Below are 20,479 nucleotides of genomic sequence, written 5' to 3'. Positions count from 1 at the left end.
GATGCATCAAGAATGTGTCCTACGAACCGATACCTTAATCTATTTAAGTTGTGCCACAAATTTCTCTTCTCCCCAATTCTATTTAGTACCTCCTCATTAGTTATGTGATCTACCTATCTGATCTTCAGCATTTTTCTATAGCACCACATTTCTAAAGCTCCTATTCTTGTCTTGTCCAGACTATTTATCGTCCATGTTTAACATCCATACATGGCTACACTCCATACAAATAATTTCAAAAATGATTTCCTGACACTTAAATCTATACTCGATGTTAACAGATTTCTCTTCTTCAGAAACGCTTTCCTTGCCATTGCCAGTATACATTTTATATCCTCTCTACTTCAACCATCATCAGTTATTTTGCTCCTCAAATAGCAAAATTCCTTTACTACTTTAAGCATCTCATTTCCTAATCTAATTCCCTCAGCATCACCTGATTTAATTCGACTACATTCCATTATCCTTGTTTTTCGTCTGTTGAAGTTCATCTTATATCCTCGTTTCAAGCCATTGTCCATTCCATTCAATTGCTCTTCCAGGTCCTTTGCTGTCTCTGACAAAATTACAATGTCATCAGGAAACCTCAAAGTTTTCATTTCTTCTCCATGGATTTTAATTCGTACTCAGAGTTTTTCTTTTGTTTCCTTTATTGCTTACTCAATATACAGACTGAATAACATCGGTGAAAGGTTACAACCCTGTCTGACTCCCTTCCCAACCACTGCTTCCCTTTCATGCCCCTCGACTGTTATGACTGCAATCTGGTTTCTGTACAAATTGTAAATAGCCTTTTGCTCCCTGTATTTATTTGACCCTTGCCAGCTTCAGAATTTGAAAGAGAGTATTCCAGTCAACATTGTCTAATCCTTTCTCTATATCTACAAATGCTAGAAATGTAGGTTTGCCTCTCCTTAATCTATCTTCTAAGACTAGTTGTCATTTGTTCCAGCATTTCTATGGAATCCAAACTGATCTGCCCCGAGGTCAGCTTCTACCAGTTTTTTCATTTGCCTGTAAAGAATTTGTGTTAGTATTTTGCAGCCATGACTTATTAAATTGATAGTTCGGTAATTTTCACACCTCTCAGCACCTGCTTTCTTTGGGATTGGAATTATTATATTCTTCTTGAGATGAGAGGGTATTTCGTCTGTCTCATACATTTAGCTCACCAGATGGTAGAGTTTTGTCAGTGCTGGCTCTGCCAAGGCTATCAGTAGTTCTAATGGAATGTTGTCTACACCCAGGGCTTTGTTTCGACTCAGGTCTTTCAGTGCTCCGTTAAACTTATCAAGCAGTATCATATGTCCCATTTCATCTTCATCTACATCCTCTTCCATTTCCATAATATTACCCTCAAGTACATTGCCCTTGTATAGACCCTTTATACACTCCTTCCACCATTCAGCTTTCTCATTTTTGCTTAGAACTGGTTTCCATCAAAGCTCTTGATATTCATACAAGTGGTTGTATTTTCTCCAAAGGACACTCTAATTTTCTTGTAGGCAGTACCTAGCTTACCTCTACTGATATATGCCTCTACATCCTTACATTTGTCCTCTAGCCATCCCTGCTTACCCATCTTGCACTTCCTGTTGATATTATTTTTGAGACGTTTGTATTCCTTTTTGCCTGCTTCATTTATTGCGTGTTTATATTTTCTCCATTCATCAATTAAATTCAATATTTCTTCTGTTACCCAGGGATTTCTACTAGCCCTCGTCTTTTTACTTACTTGATCCTTTGCTGCCTTCACAATTTCATCCCTCAAAGCTACCCATTCTTCTTCTACTGTATTTCTTTCCCCTGTACTTGTCAATCATACCCTAATGCTCGCTTTTGTACTCTCTACAACCTCTGGTTCTTTCAATTTATCCAGGTCCCAACTCAAATTCTCACCTTTTTGCAGTTTCTTCAGTTTTAATCTACAGTTCATAACCAATAGATTGTGACCAGAGTCCCTATCTGCCTTTGGAAATGTCTTACAGTTTGAAACCTGGTTCCTAAATCTCTGTCTTACGATTATTTAATCTATCTGAAACCTTTCAATGTCTCCAGGCAGCTTCCATGTTTACAACCTTCTTTCATGAGCCTTGAACCAAGTGTTAACTATGATCTGTGCAAAATTCTACCAGGTGGCTTCCTCTTTCATTCCTTCCCCCATTCTATATGCACCTACTACTTTTCCTTCTATCGCATTCCACTGCCCCATGACTATTAAATTTTCGTCTCCCTTCACTACCTGAATAATTTCTTTGATCTTGTCATACTTTTCATCAATCTCTTTGTCATCTGCAGAGCTAGTTGGCATATGAACTTGTACTACTGTGGTAGATGTGGGCTTTGTGTCTATCTTGGCCACATTAATGCGTTCACTGTGCTGTTCGTAGTAGCTTACCCATGCTTATATTTTTTATTCATTAATATATCTACACCTGCATTACCCATATTTGATTTTGTATTTATAACCCTGTATTCATGTGACCAGAAGTCTTGTTCCTCCTGCCACCGAACTTCACTAATTCCCTGTAACCAATCCATTTCTCTTTTTAAATTTTCTAACCTACCTGACTGATTAAGGGATCTGAAATTCCACACTCCGATCCATAGAACGCCAGTTTTCTTTCTCCTGATAACGACATCCTCTTGAGTAGTCACCGCCCGGAAATCCGAATGGGGGACTATTTTACCTCCAGAATATTTTACCCAAGAGGATGCCGTCATTGTTTAACCATACAGTAAAGCTTCATGCCCTTGGGAAAAATTACGGCTGTAGTTTGCCCTCACATTCAGCTGTTCGTGATGCCAGCACAGCAGGGCCGTTTCAGTTGATGTTACAAAGCCAGATCAGTCAATCATCCAGACTGTTTTCTTGTAAGTAATCAATTTTATCAGATGCTGTGGGAAGAATGAGTTTGTATGCTGTCTAATCCAACTACTCAAGCCACAGTGACGTGAGGAGAGTGCACGCATGCCACCCCCCCTCCCCCCCCCCCCCCCCTCTCTCTCTCTCTCTCTCTCTCTCTCTCTCTCTCTCTCTCTCTCTCTCTCTCTCTCTCTCTGTGTGTGTGTGTGTGTGTGTGTGTGTGTGTGTGTGTGTGTGTGTGTGTGTGTGTTTGTTTAAATAAAATGGTGTTTGCCTAAAATTTAAGTTATTTAAATTTTACTGGTTTGCTGTTTCAGATGGAAAGTTTGGTGCTTACATGACAGTGAACATTGAGAATGATGGACCTGTAACTGTTGAACTTGAATCTCCCTCAAAGAAAAGTAAAGAGGGTGATGGACAAAGCTAATTTTAAATTAGATTGTTATTCTTATTTCTGTAATTTAAGTATAAATTACTAAAATGAAGATTACATATAATATGGAAATACCTGCATTAAAGTTTTTTGTGTAACTGTAAGCAGAGAGGAGAAACATGAGGGTACTTCAATGAGGTTTTTGGAATGTTTGTTAATGAAATAGGTGAAGGTTGGGCAGGTGACCAAGTGTTGCTTCACTTCTTGTATCCACACACAGATTACAGAAACAGTACTTATTTTGGAAATATGTTTTGTATTTCTACAGTGTTCGTGTGAAATGTCATTTCCACTTTTTTACATTTCCAAATTTGTTACACACAGGTTTACCACATATTATATGTAAAGACATGGAAAGAATAAAGATGGCATAATTTTGAGTGCCTGAAGTCAGTTTTGCTTATTGATGATAATGTGCCTTTGGTTCGTTATGTTTTACTATTTGAAAACAATTTTCTTTAGCTGACAGCTATAATTCCCATTCTTCTTATAAGGGAGTATGATTTAACCTTAATAACAGTAACCCTGCATTTAGACAGAGTGACATACACTGGGACACTTGAATGGAAATTTTGAGGAACCCCACATGTCCAAAAAACTAAACTTTTCATGAGCTACAGAAAAGGTTCCAGATTTTAAAATTATGCTGAAACTCCATTTTTCTTCTCAGTTTTTGTTAAAATAAATGTAGAGGGAAGAATGCCAATGCACCATAGACAATCTTATTTTCTTGGCGGTAAGTTAAAATTTATGTAATAAACATGTGGGTTTTCTCAGTGCTTTGTAATGAGATGTCGTGTGGCAAAGGCCTCCCGGCATGTAGACCTGATCGCCTAGTGCAAGTCTTTTTTAGGTGAAGCCACTTCAGCGAATTGTGCCTCGATGAGAAGGAAATGGAGATGATGATGATGATGATGATGATGATGATGATGATGATGATGATGATGATGATGACAAAAACACCCAGTCCCTGAGCAGAGAAAATCTCCAACCCAGCCAGTTGATTACTCAACTTAAAAGCTTTTTAAATCTGTAGTTATGTCATTCCTAAAGCAGTAATCCATCAAGATGTGTAATGGTGTTGAAAAATTTTAAGTAATGAATTTTTTTTAGAGTGATCCTCTTCCTTCTGACAATTACACAAAATAGACATACCATTACATGTGAGCAACATGCATTTTGCATAGGGTATCCCAGAAAGAAGGGCCAATATTCTGGGATATTACAAGAACAATCAACTGCAGCAAAACAGACTGTACCTTAAGAGCTATGAGCACTTGTTCAGTAGAAGTGATGTTTCACAGTACTGAAGATGAACAAGTGTTCATAGCTCTTAAAGTGTGCAGTTTAGACCCAATGTTCACTGGACTCCTATACACTGAATGATCATTCTAGTACATCCCTGAATACTGACCATTCCTCCTGGGACACCCTGGCACATAGTTATTGTTTCTTCCTTTACCTTAGCCATAAAACTACATTATTGTAAATGTGGATTACATCACACTTAGACCAATCTTCTACACAGGTATGGTGGTGATGCAGCTCTGTTTTCCATGACAGTTGTGTCCAATCTGCATTATTCTTCACATATTTCCAAATTAGATGTTCTCAAATGTTTGAAAACAACCATTGCTTTCTGTGGCCAGCCCCATTGCAGTCTTTCATGTTGATCTGCATTATGAGCACAATTTTGTAATCTGTAATGGAATTGTGTCATATACATGCTTCACAATTCTAGAATTTTCATACTAATGTGTATTACCTCACTTTGATAATATATGATCACAAGGGCAACAAATACGCAGCACATGCAGAATATTCCCACTGAATGCAATGGTGGCTGTCTGCAATTAGGAGTGAGTAACAGTGTTCAATGCAGATTTTCCTTATAGAGGTGTCATACACATGTCATCATATTCATAGTACACATATTCTTGTGCTAAAATGTAACTATTGTATCTCTATTAAGCAATCTTGCATTCCAGTGCAGAGCAATCTTGCATTCCAGTGCAGACGCTTACCAAAGCACATTCAGTGTGACTGTGCTGAAAACTATTGTGATACTGTATTGTTAATGAAGATAACTGTTTTCTGTGGTGTTGAATGTACTTGCCTTACAATGGGTGGTACCCAAGAGTCACCACTGTATGCATTGCTATAGGCTGGGGTGGTTGTACTCGAGTTTAGGAATCAATTCTGGCACTGGAGTCCAGAACAACTGTTACATAATAGTGAAGAATACCACTGACAAGTCCTTGCCAAGGCAGGAATATGGCATGTACTAAACGGAAACATTTAATTACACTGAAACATGAGTGGGTGTTAAGAAAATAGTGAAGAGCTTACCTGAGTTGTTCCAAAGTCCCCAAAACTCCCAATATTTCAAAAAATGTTCTGCACTTCTGACCTAATACACTGGGCACAATGGAATGCATGGTGGTGTTTGTTTATCTTCACTTACTTCACAGTAAATAGTCCAGCTGTGACAAAGGCAAAAGTACTTGCCACATCATGGTTCTATGATCCTACACCAGCAGCTGTCTGTCGCATATGCTGTGGTGAACATAACTTTGCAAAATCACTATGAAGGAGATTGAAAAACTAGTATGTAGAAAAATGCTACAGGAGATATAGAATAGAGGCAAAACCAGAGAATGATTAAAATGGAAAGTCGCGTGTTTTAGGTAGTTAAATGGAATGCCTCTCTGCTCACATTGTAAATGAGGCTTGTGGATAATGAAACAATCACAGTTGCTTATTGACATACTGTACTCAAGAAAAATGGGAAAAAATTAAGTAGCAGTAACCAATAAAGCACAGTTTTTACCACAAGAAAATGAAGCAAGCTGACTCGAGTTTGGGGTAATACACTTTTTAGCACAGTAAATTTAAAATTCAGAATAAGTCTGCCCCAAGTTTGGTATGACAATGGAAATATTTGCTTCCCCATAGATGGAAGAAGGAGTTTATGCATGTGGAGTGAGAACTGAGCACACTTTGATTACATTTGCTAAATTTTAAACAAGGTTTTGGTTCGGTATATAGAGTATTTATACCAGAGCAGATTTGACATACTATGGTGGAAGCTTACAGAAATAATTCCTTGATTATTATGAGTAACATTTACATTCTGAAGACCTAATTAAAACTGAATCGTGTATCACCAACTGCACACAAGTCATCAGTTTCAATGAATGAAAAATGTATACGTAATATGACCAAACTGTGAGTACAGAATATAAGAAAAATGTTGTTGTTGTTGTCTTCAGTCCTGAGACTGGTTTGATGCAGCTCTCCATGCTACTCTATCCTGTGCAAGCTGCTTCATCTCCCAGTACCTACTGCAACCTACATCCTTCTGAATCTGCTTAGTGTACTCATCTCTCGGTCTCCCTCTACGATTTTTACCCTCCACGCTGCCCTCCAATGCTAAATTTGTGATCCCTTGATGCCTCAAAACATGTCCTACCAACCGATCCCTTCTTCATCAAACATTAAGAGGATAGTAATAGTACTGATGTCTGTCAGATATCCAAGTGACAGAAACGTCACAAAAACTGATAATGGGAGCTCAGCAGCACTCATTAGGGGACAGAGAAGACGGTAATTGACTGGCATAAATCATCAATACTGAGTATCTCTGCATTAAATTTGTACTCCAGATGTGCATGCACATTAGTGAGGATGAAATGAGTGAGAAACAAGATGATCAAGGTAGAGAATACATGACTAACTGTAATATGGTGCCTCATTTCAATCTTTGTACCAACATTGAAATGATAGATATTGAGATCACACAACAGAAAAGCAACTACAATCTCTTAATAGTGGAAAGACATCAGGAGCCTTCTAGAAAGATTATGCACAAGAACTTGCTTCCCTTCTAGCAGCAGTTTATTTTTAGGTACTGGAGCAATGAAGGATCCTTCCTAGTGACTGGAGAAGAGTGCAGGTCATTCTTGTTTTCAAGAAGGATCATAGACAAATGCACACAATTATAGACCTGTATCGCTGACATCAAAGTGTTTTAGAATTATGGGAAAAGTTAGATGATCATGTATTATGATGTTTTTGGAGAACAAAAAATCAACACATTTTCCGCAAACTCGCAAAACTCATCTTGCTCTGTTCCTACACGAGTTCCACAGTGCTGCAGACACGAGTGGTCAGGCTGATGCCATGTTACTAGAATTCAGAAAGGCATTTTACACTGCCCCGCACTACCATTTAATGAAAAGATAGGAGCTTACTGATTTTCTGACCAGATTTCAACTGGATTCAAGAGTTCCTGGCAGAGAGAACTCAATACATCACTCTTAATTTTAAAAAATCAACAGATATAAAGGTAATTACCTGAGTACCCTAAGAAAGTGTAATAAACTGTTACTGTTTACCATATGTACAAATGATCTAATAGAAAATATTGGAAGCCCCATGAGGTCGCAGATGATGCAACCATCTGCAAGAAGTTAGCAATGCCAGAAGACAGCAGGAATTTGCAGAGGGACTAGAGGATTGATGAATGATGCGGGGACCGGCAGTTGACTACGAAGTAAATAAATATATTAAGCATACACACGAGAAGTAGTCCATTACTGTATAACTACACCATTGATGACAAACTGCTGGAAACAATACCCACCATAAAATATCTATGGGTAACCATACAGAGCGACCTTAACTGGAGTGAGCACATAAAACAAATATTAGAAAAGGAGATGCTAGATGAAGATTCATAGAAATAATCTTAGGGGAACATAATTCATCCATGAAGGAAGTGGCTTACAAAACACTAATTTAACTGATATTTATTATTGCTCATCATTCTTGGATCCTTACCAAGTAGGTCTAATAGAAAAGATAAGAGAAGATCCAACAAACAGCAAGGTGTTTCCAGAATGAAATTTTCACTCTGCAGCAGAGTGTGCGCTGATATGAAACTCCCTGGCACATTAAAACTTTGTGCCCGACCGAGACTCAAACTCGGGACCTTTGCCTTTCGCGGGCAAGAGCTCTACCATCTGAGCTAACGAAGCACAGCTCACGCCCGGTAATCACAGCTTTACTTCTGCCAGTATCTCGTCTCCTACCTTCCAACATTTACAGAAGCTCTCCTGCGAACCTTGCAGAACTAGCACTCCTGAAAGAAAGGATATTGCGGAGACATGGCTTAGCCACAGCCTTGGGGATGATTCCAGAATGTGATTTTCACTCTGCAGCGGAGTGTGCGCTGATATGAAATGTCCTGGCAGATTAAAAACTGTGTGTCCCAAAATATTATACCATATGACATTCTGGAATGAAAGTAGGCAAAGTATGCAAGCTTTTTCATTTTTATGTCACCTATGTCTGCTAACACTCGAATTGCAAATACAGATTTGTTAAAGCGTTTCTGCAGTTCTGTGGTGTGCTGCTCCCAACTGTATTTATTATCAAGTTGTAATCCCAGGAATAAAAGACTGTCAACCTCTTCTGTCTGCTCTTCTTCATGTTTGTTGTTGTGGTCTTCAGTCCTGAGACTGGTTTGATGCAACTCACCATGCTACTCTATCCTGTGCAAGGTTCTTCATCTCCCAGTACCTACCGCAATCTACATCCTTCTGAATCTGCTTAGTGTATTCATTTCTTGGTCTCCCTCTATGATTTTTACCCTCCATGCTGCCCTCCAATACTAAATTGGTGATCCCTCGATGTCTCAGAACATGTCCTACCAACCGATCCCTTCTTCTAGTCAAGTTGTGCCACAAACTTCTCTTCTCCCCAATCCTATTCAATACCTCCTCATTAGTTATGTGATCTACCCATCTAATCTTCAGCAATCTTCTGTAGCACCACATTTCGAAAGCTTCTATTATCTTCTTGTCCAAACTATTTATCGTCCACGTTTTACTTCCATACATGGCTACACTCCATACAAATACTTTCAGAAATTACTTCCTGACACTTAAATCTATACTCGATGTTAACAAATTTCTCTTCTTCAGAAACGCTTTCCTTGCCATTGCCAGTCTACATTTTATATCCTCTCTACTTCGACCATCATCAGTTATTTTGCTCCCCAAATAGCAAAACTCCTTTACTACTTTAAGTGTCTCATTTCCTAATCTAATTCCCTCAGCATCACCCGACTTAATTCGACTACATACCATTATCCTCGTTTTGCTTTTGTTGATCTTCATCTTATATCCTCCTTTCAAGATGCTATCCATTCCATTCAACTGCTCTTCCAAGTCCTTTGCTCTGTCTGACAGAATTACAATGTCATCGGCGAACCTCAAAGTTTTTATTTCTTCTCCATGGATTTTATTACCTACTCCGAATTTTTCTTTTGTTTCCTTTACTGCTTGCTCAATATACAGATTTAATAACATCGGGGACAAGCTACAACCCTGTCTTACTCCCTTCCCAACAACTGCTTCCCTTTCATGTCCCTCTACTCTTATAACTGCCATCTGGTTTCTGTACAAATTGTAAATAGCCTTTAGTTCCCTGTATTTTACCCCTGCCACCTTTAGAATTTGAAAGAGAGTATTCCAGTCAACATTGTCAAAAGCTTTCTCTAAGTCTACAAATGCTAGAAACGTAGGTTTACCTTTCCTTAATCTTTCTTCCAAGATAAGTCGTAAGGTCAGTATTGCCTCACGTGTTCCAGCATTTCTACGGAATCCAAACTGATCTCCCCCGAGGTCGGCTTCTATTAGTTTTTCCATTCGTCTGTAAAGAATTCGTGTTAGTATTTTGCAGCTATGGTTTATTAAACTGATTGTTCGGTAATTTTCACATCTGTCAACACCTGCTTTCTTTGTGATTGGAATTATTATATTCCTCTTGAAGTCTGAGGGTGTTTCTTCATACTTTATGCATATGGTGGGTGGGAACCTCTTACAGGTTCTGAATTGCATATAGTGAATCTTTTCGAAGATTAATGTCAGTGAGTTGGCTTTAAACCATTTATTAATATCCATGAAAATATCATTAGCAGATCTTTCTAGAACTACACTCGACATACTATTTATTGCAATACATGTGTCATCTGCAAACAAAATGAACTCTGCTTCTGGCAGTTTAACTAATGAGAGATCATTAAGGTACACAAGAAAAACCAATGGCCCTAAGATGGATCCTTGTGTGACACCACATGTAATTTCTTCCCATTCTGAAGATGACTGATGACTTAATTCATTAGTCCCTTGCACTGACACCCTTTGTTTCCTGTTAGCGAGGTATGACTTGAACCATTTTGCAGCACTGCCCATGACATCATAGAATTCTAATTTATTTAAAAGGATGTTGTGGTTCATACAATCGAATGCCTATGACAAATCACAAAAAATACACTCAATTTTTGGTTGACTGACTACTCTCCTCTACTCAGATTTAGCAGTCTTCATAATCTGCTTAGAATTTACATCTAAAACAAGGAGCTGCATGTCTTTATCTGATAGTCCATTTATTACAGGTTTTATGATATGATTTTGTTCCTTTGATTTGTCTATAAAAATGTTATCAATGGCTGTCCTTGAGGATTTAGTGATCCTAGTTGGAAAGTTTACAGTGTGATTTAGATTGAAAGACAACATTACTAACTGCAGTAAATGTTTACTGGAAGATTGCATTAGAAAATCTGTATTAAAGTCACTAGCAATCAAAATTTCTTTGTTTCTTCCTGTTAAATAACCCAAAAGGGCTTCTAGATGATTTATGAATAGATTATTATTTCCTGCAGGTGCTCGGAAATAGTTACTATTATATAGGATCTGTGATGGAACTCTACTTCTGTTGCACATGCTTCTAGATGCTGCTCTAAACAGAATTTATTAATGTCAATGTTCTTGAATTTATGGCAGTTTTTAATAAATGTGGCAACTCCTCCTCCATCCATATATGTGTATGACACATCAAATAACATTCGCTTGAGTTTGGAATTCAGTGGTGTAATTTGTTTTTGTGTATCTTGTACAGTTTAGAATTTATTAATGTTCAGAGTTACCTTCATACCAACTCATGTCTCTCTTTGTTCCGGGTGATCTAAAATGGGTCTGACATGTGAACAGAAGATCGAAATTATCCTTATATCAGGGGAACACAGCTGCCAAACAATAGCAGCCGACTACAACAGACGGCACCCAGACAGAGAACTGGTATTGCACCGCACGGTGGCTCACACGGTCAGCAAATTCTGGGAGACGGGCTCTGTTCACGATAGGGCATGTAGTGGGCGACCAAGGACTGCCACCAATGAGGAAACTGCAACTGTGGGTGCTGCTTCATTTGTGTAAAGTTCAAAACGAAGTACCCAACGTGTGGCCCTAGCATGTGCAATGAGCCAAACCTCTGTTGTCCGGATGTTGCACACCAATAAGTGGCATCCTTACAAGCTGCAGAGCAACATCGACTTAACGAGGATGACCCTGATCACTTGTTGGAGTTCTGCCTGTGGGCTACTGAACAACATGAACTGGTTCCTTCGTTTGCCAAGGGTATACTGTTCAGTGACGAGGCGTATTTCACTTTGAACGGGGAGGTTAATTGACATAATTGTCGATACTGGAGTGACACAAAGCCAAACTGGGTTGCCCCAATTCGAGAACAAAGTCCAGCAAAGATGATGGTGTGGTGTGGCATATGGGACACCCGCATCATTGGCCATTTTTCATTTACAACACCTTAACTGCACCTCAGTATCTGATGCTGCTGCAGGACCTTGTGTTCCCTTCCACACTGAACGCTGACGGCATTTTTCCATCTTATTTTCAGCATGATGGATCCCCTCCACACTATGGCATTGGTGTCTGTGAATGGTTGAAGTAACAACTGTCAGGAAACTGGATTGGTCATCGTGGTCCCGTGAAGTGGCCACCCAGATCCCCTGACTTAACGCCCCTTGATTTTTATCTGTGGAGATGTCTTAAGCAGATAGTGTATGCTGAGAGCATTCATGATTTGAGACACCTGGAGGAATGCATACAACATGCCTGTCACCAAATTGCAGGAGACACTCTCCTCCGTGCAGTCAGAGTGGTTGCGGCGACTACAGTTGTGCATTGCATGGGATGGACAACATGTAGAATGTGTTATGAAGGTAATTTATCCTCTAAAACGTACAAGATAGGCAAAAACAAATTACACCACTAAATTCCAGAAGTCAAGCAAGTGTTATTTGATGTGTCATACACCCGCCTCTTCATTTTAAAAAAATGACTTGAATTCAAAATGGCGGATTTGAAGATGGCAGCCATGAATGACATTCACTCCAAAAGTTGCGGCCCCACATCAAACCTATGTTCCCATCATCACATTCCAATTTTCCCATTAATCTTCCAAGTTACGAAGGTGCCCAAGGGCTTTTGACTCACCCTGTATACCCTCCGTCACACACAGTCAGGTGGCTTGCTGCATATTGATGCTGATGTAGATATGTATTTTATGAGAACTGGATTTGACAAAGATGTGATTGTTGCTATATGTAACTGGATTTGGGAAATCATCACAGCCCATGATAATTTAGAAAGCCAAATATAATTCTCCTTTCAGAAGCTATACTATAAACAGCTGGAACAAAAGAAAAATACACTAGGTCAAATTCTAAATCGTTCATGCACTGTACGTGGTGCAAAAAAGCAAATGGTGACAGAAAAAAATCTTTGTGTCAAAATGGACGAGAATTACACTTCCTGGCATTAAAACTGTGTACCAGATATTCAAAACTGACACGTTTGCCTTTCATGGGCAAACGCTCTACCAACTGTACTATCCAAGCTTGATTTGACCCACCTTCACAGCTTTGCTCCCACTAATACTTCCAAAAGGCACCCAACCTATGACGATGTGTTGGTAGCCATGCTTGGATACCTCACTGGTAGAGCACTTGCCTGCAAAAGGCAAAGATCCCATGTTTGAGTTCCAGCTCAGGACACAGTTTTAATCTGCCTGGAAGTGTCAAATCAGTGCACACTCTGTTGCAGACTGAAAAGTCATTCTCAATGAGAATAATTTTGACATATTCACACTTTAGAACACTATGGTAAAACAAGTGGAATGGTTAATAGGGGAGTTCCAGCGTGATTCAGGAGGAATGTCACTAATTTGTGAGGTGATTCTACATGTGAAAACAAACTGAAATCGTCCTGCGAACATGGTCCCGAGTTTCTACTGCTAAAGGAAAAGGAGTGGGTTGAATACTACACACTTCCATAAATGAATATAAAGAAAAATGTGAATATTACTTTCTAAGTGCTGTGTAGGTGCTGTGGTGGATGAATGATGGTGGGACAAATGACTGATCTATCCTACAACAGGTGTGATTGTTCTCCAACAGATGGCAGCACTATGATGTCACACAGAGGCAACAGCAGCAAGCATACCCAGCATGCAATCGTTGGTTGGTTCAGTGAGCAGTCGTAAAGCCGTGTGCTTGTGGTGCTTGAGTGTTACTTAATTGAACAAGTTCATTGTGTCTGTGAATACCAACATGCCACATACATTCAGCCATGCAGAATACGCAGACGGGTTTCTGTACAGGTGTTGTGATGGCAGTGCCCGAATGACTGTGACAGAATATCACAGACATTTCCCTGATCAACAAACTCCGTGTGCCAGGGTATTTCCCAGGGTTTTTCAAACATTGTGTGTGTCTGGAAGACTATCTAGTGTACACGTAACAACAGAATGTGAGGGTGCAACATCTGCATCCAGGTGACTTAGTAGACAACAATGTTGTGAATGATTGGTTGTACATACAGGTGTTGTACCTTATGCTTTATGTACAGATGTCGCCACATTTACACACAATGATTTCATGAATACCCATATTTATCATACTTGAGTAATCGAGAACCCACATAACACTACAGAAACAAGATTCCAAGTTAGTTTCTCAGTTAACATCTGATGTGGTATGATGACATGGTGATAGGGCCTGTATTCCTTCCAAATCAGGACAGCCACAGCATATGCTTATTTCCTTATATAAGAACTACCTACACTTTTGGAAGAGGTTGCATTATAGCAATGACAGTAAATGTGCCTGCAACATCATGGATCATTTCCTTAGTGGTGGATCTGTGTGGCGGACCCTTTAATTGGCCTGCCACGTCACCTGACCAAACCCCATTAGGCATCTGTTAAATGGGACTGGTTAAAAGGGGGATGTGTATGCTATGAAGGTGGATACATGTGAAAAACTCATCGCTTGCACCACAGATGCTGTTGCCCACATTAAAGCCCACCAATATGATGTTCAATGTGCAACCAGTTGACAAGTGCATTAAGATGGGTTGGGGACTTTTTGAACAACAATGGATTAGTCATCTGTCCAACCATTATTCTGCCCACAGCACCTAAACCACATTCTGTTAAGTAATATTCACACTTGTCTTCATCTCATTCATGGATGTGTGTAGTTTTCAACCCACTCCAGTTCCTTAACAATCAAAAATCAGACACACATTCACAGGACTCTTTCGGTTGATTTTCACATGTAGAATCACCTCACAAATTATGTGACATTCCTCCTGAATCACCCTGAATATTATACAGTGTTCTTGTCCGCAAAATGTTTTTTTAACATCCATTGCTCATTGCTCATGCCTGTGTAGCTAAAATGATCCAACTTTCCACTACCTGAAACATTACTGTGTCCTTTTCACACAAACCATAATGACATTGGTTGTTCTATCTGTTATCCTTTGCATCATTTTTAAAATACTTATCCAGTGATTACTTTCCCATTGTTTTGAAAGAATCTTTAGCAGTGTCAAAGCACAACAACAGTCTAACAACACAGTGATGGTGTCACTAGTTTATAGCTCTGCATATTTAAGAGCTTTTAATACTTCTTCCATCTATGACACTTTATGCATGCTATATAACACAAGCTGATACATTTTACTCTTTAATGGCACTTCCTGCCTCTGTCACTTGTCTCCAATGCTGGGCTAATTTATGCAGGATATATATATTTTTTTTTTTTTTTTGAATCTGTAGAATTGTATGTTGTAGAGGGCTTATTGTGTACTAACTGAGCATATACTCACATTGCCTGGGCATGTATTTATTCTTATCTGCTATTAGTCCATCTCTGTGTCCCTATTCCTCCTACCTCCTTAGCCTGTTCATCTCCTCCTTTTCCCTTCCATCTCTCCTTCCTCTCTCTCTCCATTCCCTTTTCTTCCCTTTCTCTGTCCACCTCTTTCTCCTCCCTCTTTCTCTCTCCACATTATCACCCCCCCCCCCCCCCCCCAGTTGGAGTTTGCTGGTTCTTGGTTCTTACCTCAGTATTTCTTCTTTCCAGAGAGTAAGCTATGTTTGTATGAAGTTTGGTTGAAATGGATCCAGGGATTTAAGAGAAGCTTTCTACCCACTATTTTGCCCACTTTGTCACATGTATTTTACACATATTTAACATACTTCAGTTGTATTTGAACACATATTTCATGAAATTCACCTTGCAGTTTTGTTAGCACACAGCTCAATATTTACGGTGGTCCTTAGACATCAAACCCATGGAAAACATGCTGTTCGTCAAGTGTGTGCTTGACAAGCAAGTGCACAGATGTTCAAACAAACCATCAAGTCTTTACTGTAAACAGTTTGCCATGCCTAAATTGCTGAGTAGCTGGTCTTAGCTGCACTGTCATAACTCTCCTTATGCATATTCACTCTCTCTATCCCCCCCCCCCCCCCCCCCCCACACACACACACACACACTTCCTTTTATAATATGTATGGATTTTAAGTTAGAAGACAGTCCAGGAATTCAGTCTGATACAACTTACAGATAGATAATGTGTCATCTGCAAAATGTCCAATATTGCAACTAACCAGATCAACAAATTAATTCACACATTGTGTTTCACAATTCCTATTACAGACTTCTATGCTTTGTAATGGGAACTTTATATATATTGTTTTCATGCTTGGCCTGGTGGTCTGATGGTAAAATACATGTATGGAAACAGAGAGGTCCTGGGATTGAATCCCGCTCGGACTATTAATTTTTTTCAGTTGGACCATGGATTTCTCAGTCTGCATTTTAACAGCCTTCACCTCTCAACAATGTGAGGAGTCACTGGAAATGACACATGTCTTGTATTTGGATTTTACATGAAACTGTTATGTCCCCTTTCACTGGCAGGATAACAGCGGTAGGTTAGGGATATAAACATTGCTAAAGTAGTGTCGCATTGAGCCACACGAAATTATTATTATTTCTTTCCTTTCTCAGACGTTACGTCTGCTTAAAAATGGAAAGTGATGCAGACCTTGATCAGGTGACTGCCTTTTAACTCTATGGTATATGTTACTTTGCATTTATATTAAAAGCAAAGATTCCATGACTTACCAAGCGGGAAAGTCCCGGTAGATAGGCACAATAAAAAAAACACACACACACAAAATTTCGAGCTTTCGCAACCGGCGGTTGCTTTGTCAGGAAAGAGGGAAGGAGAGGGAAAGATGAAAGGATGTGGGTTTTAAGGGAGAGGGTAAGGAGTCATTCCAATCCCGGGAGTGGAAAGACTTACCTTAGGGAAGAAAGGATAGGTATACACTTGCACACAAAGAGTTGCCTTTAAATATGTCTGCTTGTATCTGTATGTGTGTGTGTGTGTGTGTGTGTGTGTGTGTGTGTGTGTGTGTGTGTGTGTGTGTGTGTGTGTGTGTGCGCAAGTGTATACCTATCCTTTTTCCCCTCAAGGTAAGTCTTCCTGCTCCCGGGATTGGAATGACTCCTTACCCTCTCCCTTAAAACCCACATCCTTTCATCCTTCCCTCTTTCCTGACGAAGCAACCGCCGGTTGCGAAAGCTCGAAATTTTGTGTGTGTGTTTTTTTTATTGTGTCTATCTACCGGCGCTTTCCCGCTTGGTAAGTCATGGAATCTTTGTTTTTAATATATTTTTCCCATGTGGAATGTTTCTTTCTATTTTATTTACTTTGCATTTAGGAACTTTCAGGTAATTGAACATGTATCAATAATTACAATTTTTGTAGTTTTATATATACATTTGGATGTAGCTGTATTGCATTGATGCACTGGTGGATATTGTGTGGTATGACTCCTGTAGTTGATAGTGTAATTGGTATAATGTCAACTTCCTCCTGATGTGCCACATGTCCTTGACTTCCTCAGCCAGTTGGATGTATTTTTCAATTTTTTCTCCTGTTTTCTTCTGTATATTTGTTGTATTGGGTATGGATATTTCAATTAGTTGTGTTAATTTCTTCTTTTTATTGGTGAGTATGATGTCAGGTTTGTTATGTGGTGGTGTTTTATCTGTTATAATGGTTCTGTTCCAGTATAATTTGTATTCATCATTCTCCAGTACCTTTTGTGGTGCATACTTGTATGTGGAAACATGTTGTTTTATTAGTTTATGTTGTATGGCAAGTTGTTAATGTATTATTTTTGTTACATTGTCATGTCTTCTGGTGTATTCTGTACTTGCTATTATTGTACATCCACTTGTGATGTGATCTACTGTTTCTATTTGTTGTTTGCAAAGTCTGCATTTATCTGTTGTGGTATTGGAATCTCTAATAATATGCTTGCTGTAATATCTGATGTTTATTGTTTGACCCTGTATTGATATCCTTGTCTCGCTGTATATGTTGCCTTTCCTTAGCAATGTGTTGGATGTGTCTTGATCGATGTGTGGCTATATTAGGTGATACGGGTGCTTGCCATAGTAGTGTTTTCTTTTTCCAATTTACTTTCTTCGTATCTGTTGATCTTATGTGATCTAAAGGGTTGTAGAAGGGGTTATGAAATTGCAGTGGTGTAGCCGATGTATTTATATGAGTGATTGCTTTGTGTATTTTGCTCGTTTCTGCACGTACTAGAAAGAATTTTCTTAAATTGTCTACCTGTCCATAATGTATGTTTTTTATGTCAATGAACTCCCTTCTTCCTTTCTGCTTAATGCGAATCTTTCTGTTGCTGAATGTATGTGATGTATTTTATATTTGTGGCATTGTGATCGTGTAAGTGTATTGAGTGCTTCTAGGTCTTTATTACTCCATTTCACTACTCCAAATGAGTAGGTCAATATTGGTATAGCATAAGTATTTATAGCTTTTGTCTTGTTTCTTACTGTCAATTCTGTTTTCAGAATTTTTGTTAGTCTTTGTCTATATTTTTCTTTTAGTTCTTCTTTAGTATTTGCATTATCTATTCCTATTTTTTGTCTGTATCCTAGATAATTATAGGCATCTGTTTTTTTCCATCGCTTCTATGCAGCCACTGTTTTTATCCAATATGTAATCTTCTTGTTTAGTGTGTTTTCCCTTGACTATGCTATTTTTCTTACATTTGTCTATTCCAAAAGCCATATTTACATCATTGCTGAATACTTCTGTTATCTTTAGTAATTGGTTGAGTTGTTGATTTGTTGCTGCCAGTAGTTTTAGATCATCCATGTATAGAAAATGTGTGATTTTGTGTTGGTGTGTTCCAGTAATATTATATCCATAATTTGTATTATTTAGCATGTTGAATAGTGGGTTCAGAGCAAGACAGAACCAGAAAGAGACTTAATGAGTCTCCTTGGTATATTCCACGCTTAATCTGTATTGGCTGTGATGTGATATTATTTGAATTTGTTTGGATATTAAGTATGGTTTTCCAATTTTTCATTACTATGTTTAGGAACTGTATCAATTTAGGTTCTACTTTGTATATTTCCAATATTTGTAGTAACCATGAGTGGGGTACACTATCAAAAGCTTTTTGGTAATCAATGTGTGCGTAGTGTAGCGACCTTTGTTTAGTTTTAGCTTGATATGACACCTCTGCATCTATTTTCAGTTGCTCTTTACATCCTCGTGCTCCTTTGCAGCAGCCTTTTGTTCTTCATATATAATTTTGTTGTGTGTTGTATGTGTCATAATTTCTGTGTAATGACTGAAGTTAATATTTTGTATATTGTTGGTAGGCATGTTATGGGGCGATATTTCGCTGGGTTTGCTGTGTCTGCTTGATTTTTAGGTTTCAGATAAGTTATCAGGTACTGTGTATGGATCTGCAGTGTACCTGTTAAATAATTTAGTTAGATGTGAATGTGTTGAGGTGAACTTCTTCAGCCAGAAATTGCTATTTTATCTTTTCCAGGGGCTTTTCAATTGTGCCTAGAAGCAATTGCTTGTGTGACATCATGTTGCAAAATTATCACTTCAGGCATTTGTGGTATCATCTTGTATGTGTCCATTTCTGCTTGTATCCACCGTGCATGCCTGTTATGCTGTACCGGGGTTGACCATATGTTGCTCCAGAAGTGTTCCATGTCTTGTCTGTTATGTTTGGTGGGTTGTCTATTTTAATGTGTCTGTTATCTATTGTCTGATAAAATTTCTTTTGGTTTGTGGTAAATGTTTGGTTTTGTTTCCTTCGATTTTCACTTTTTTATATCTTCTAAGTCTTTTGGCCAATGCTTGTAATTTCTGCTCCTATTCATCTAATTGCTCCATCGGTTCTTGTTGTGAGATTTTACCTAACCTTTTTCGTTTTTTGTCTGATATTTCATTTCTTATAAATTGTGTTAGCTGTCCGATGTCTTTCCTCGGTTTTTCTATTCTGAACTGTAGCCTGTGTTGCCATGCTGGTTTTGTGGGTTGGTTCTGATCTCTGCCTAGTGTGTATATTTAGTGTAGTGAGAGCTCCTATACAAACCATTAGTTGTAACCCTTCCATAGTTGTATTTTCATTTATTTTGTTGTATATGATTGTGATGATAGTAGTAGTAGTAGTAGTAGTTATTATTGTTGTTTCGACTTGTGGGTTATTTGGTGGTCTATGCAAGAATGGTCTAATGTCTGTATTTGTGTCTTTGTATCCTATATATGCCAGCTGAAATTTTTCTTCTATATCTAACATGCGTGTCACTTCGTGTTCTATTTCTGCTTGTTCTGGTGGCTGTCTGAAGATTTCGTTTTCCTCCGATTGTTTAATTGATGCGTGTTGTTCTTTGTTTGTTTGCTCTGAGATGTTTGAGTCCATTACTGTATTTTCTTCTTCTTCTTCTTCTAATTGCATATTATTCTGTTCCAGTACTTGTTGTTTGATGTTGTCTAATTTTGACTGGGGTATCCTGTTATTTTTTATTATTACGCGGATCTGCTCAGCTAGCCGTCGTTCTGTTGACAATTTTAATTCTGGGTATCTCGTAATAAATTTAGTGTATA

At 38.6% G+C, this 20,479-nt stretch overlaps 1 protein-coding gene across 2 annotated transcripts in view; it reads left to right on the top strand.

Annotated features, from left to right (window-relative positions):
• Nucleotides 1–3,688, top strand: part of LOC126284159 (D-aminoacyl-tRNA deacylase 1) — a 30,710-nt gene extending 27,022 nt beyond the window's left edge. For both annotated transcript variants that reach the window (XM_049982886.1, XM_049982895.1), the window contains exon 4: nucleotides 3,184–3,688. In XM_049982886.1, coding sequence (XP_049838843.1) covers nucleotides 3,184–3,293 — 110 coding nt within the window. In that variant the 3' untranslated portion in view covers nucleotides 3,294–3,688. The remainder of the gene's footprint in view (nucleotides 1–3,183) is intronic.
• Nucleotides 3,689–20,479: the final 16,791 nt, after the last annotated feature.

Source organism: Schistocerca gregaria, chromosome 1, assembly GCF_023897955.1.
Source record: "Schistocerca gregaria isolate iqSchGreg1 chromosome 1, iqSchGreg1.2, whole genome shotgun sequence".
In the NCBI taxonomy this organism is placed as follows: domain Eukaryota; kingdom Metazoa; phylum Arthropoda; class Insecta; order Orthoptera; family Acrididae; genus Schistocerca; species Schistocerca gregaria.
Note: the sequence above shows the minus strand (reverse complement) of the source record. Positions and strands in the feature narration are given on the sequence as shown.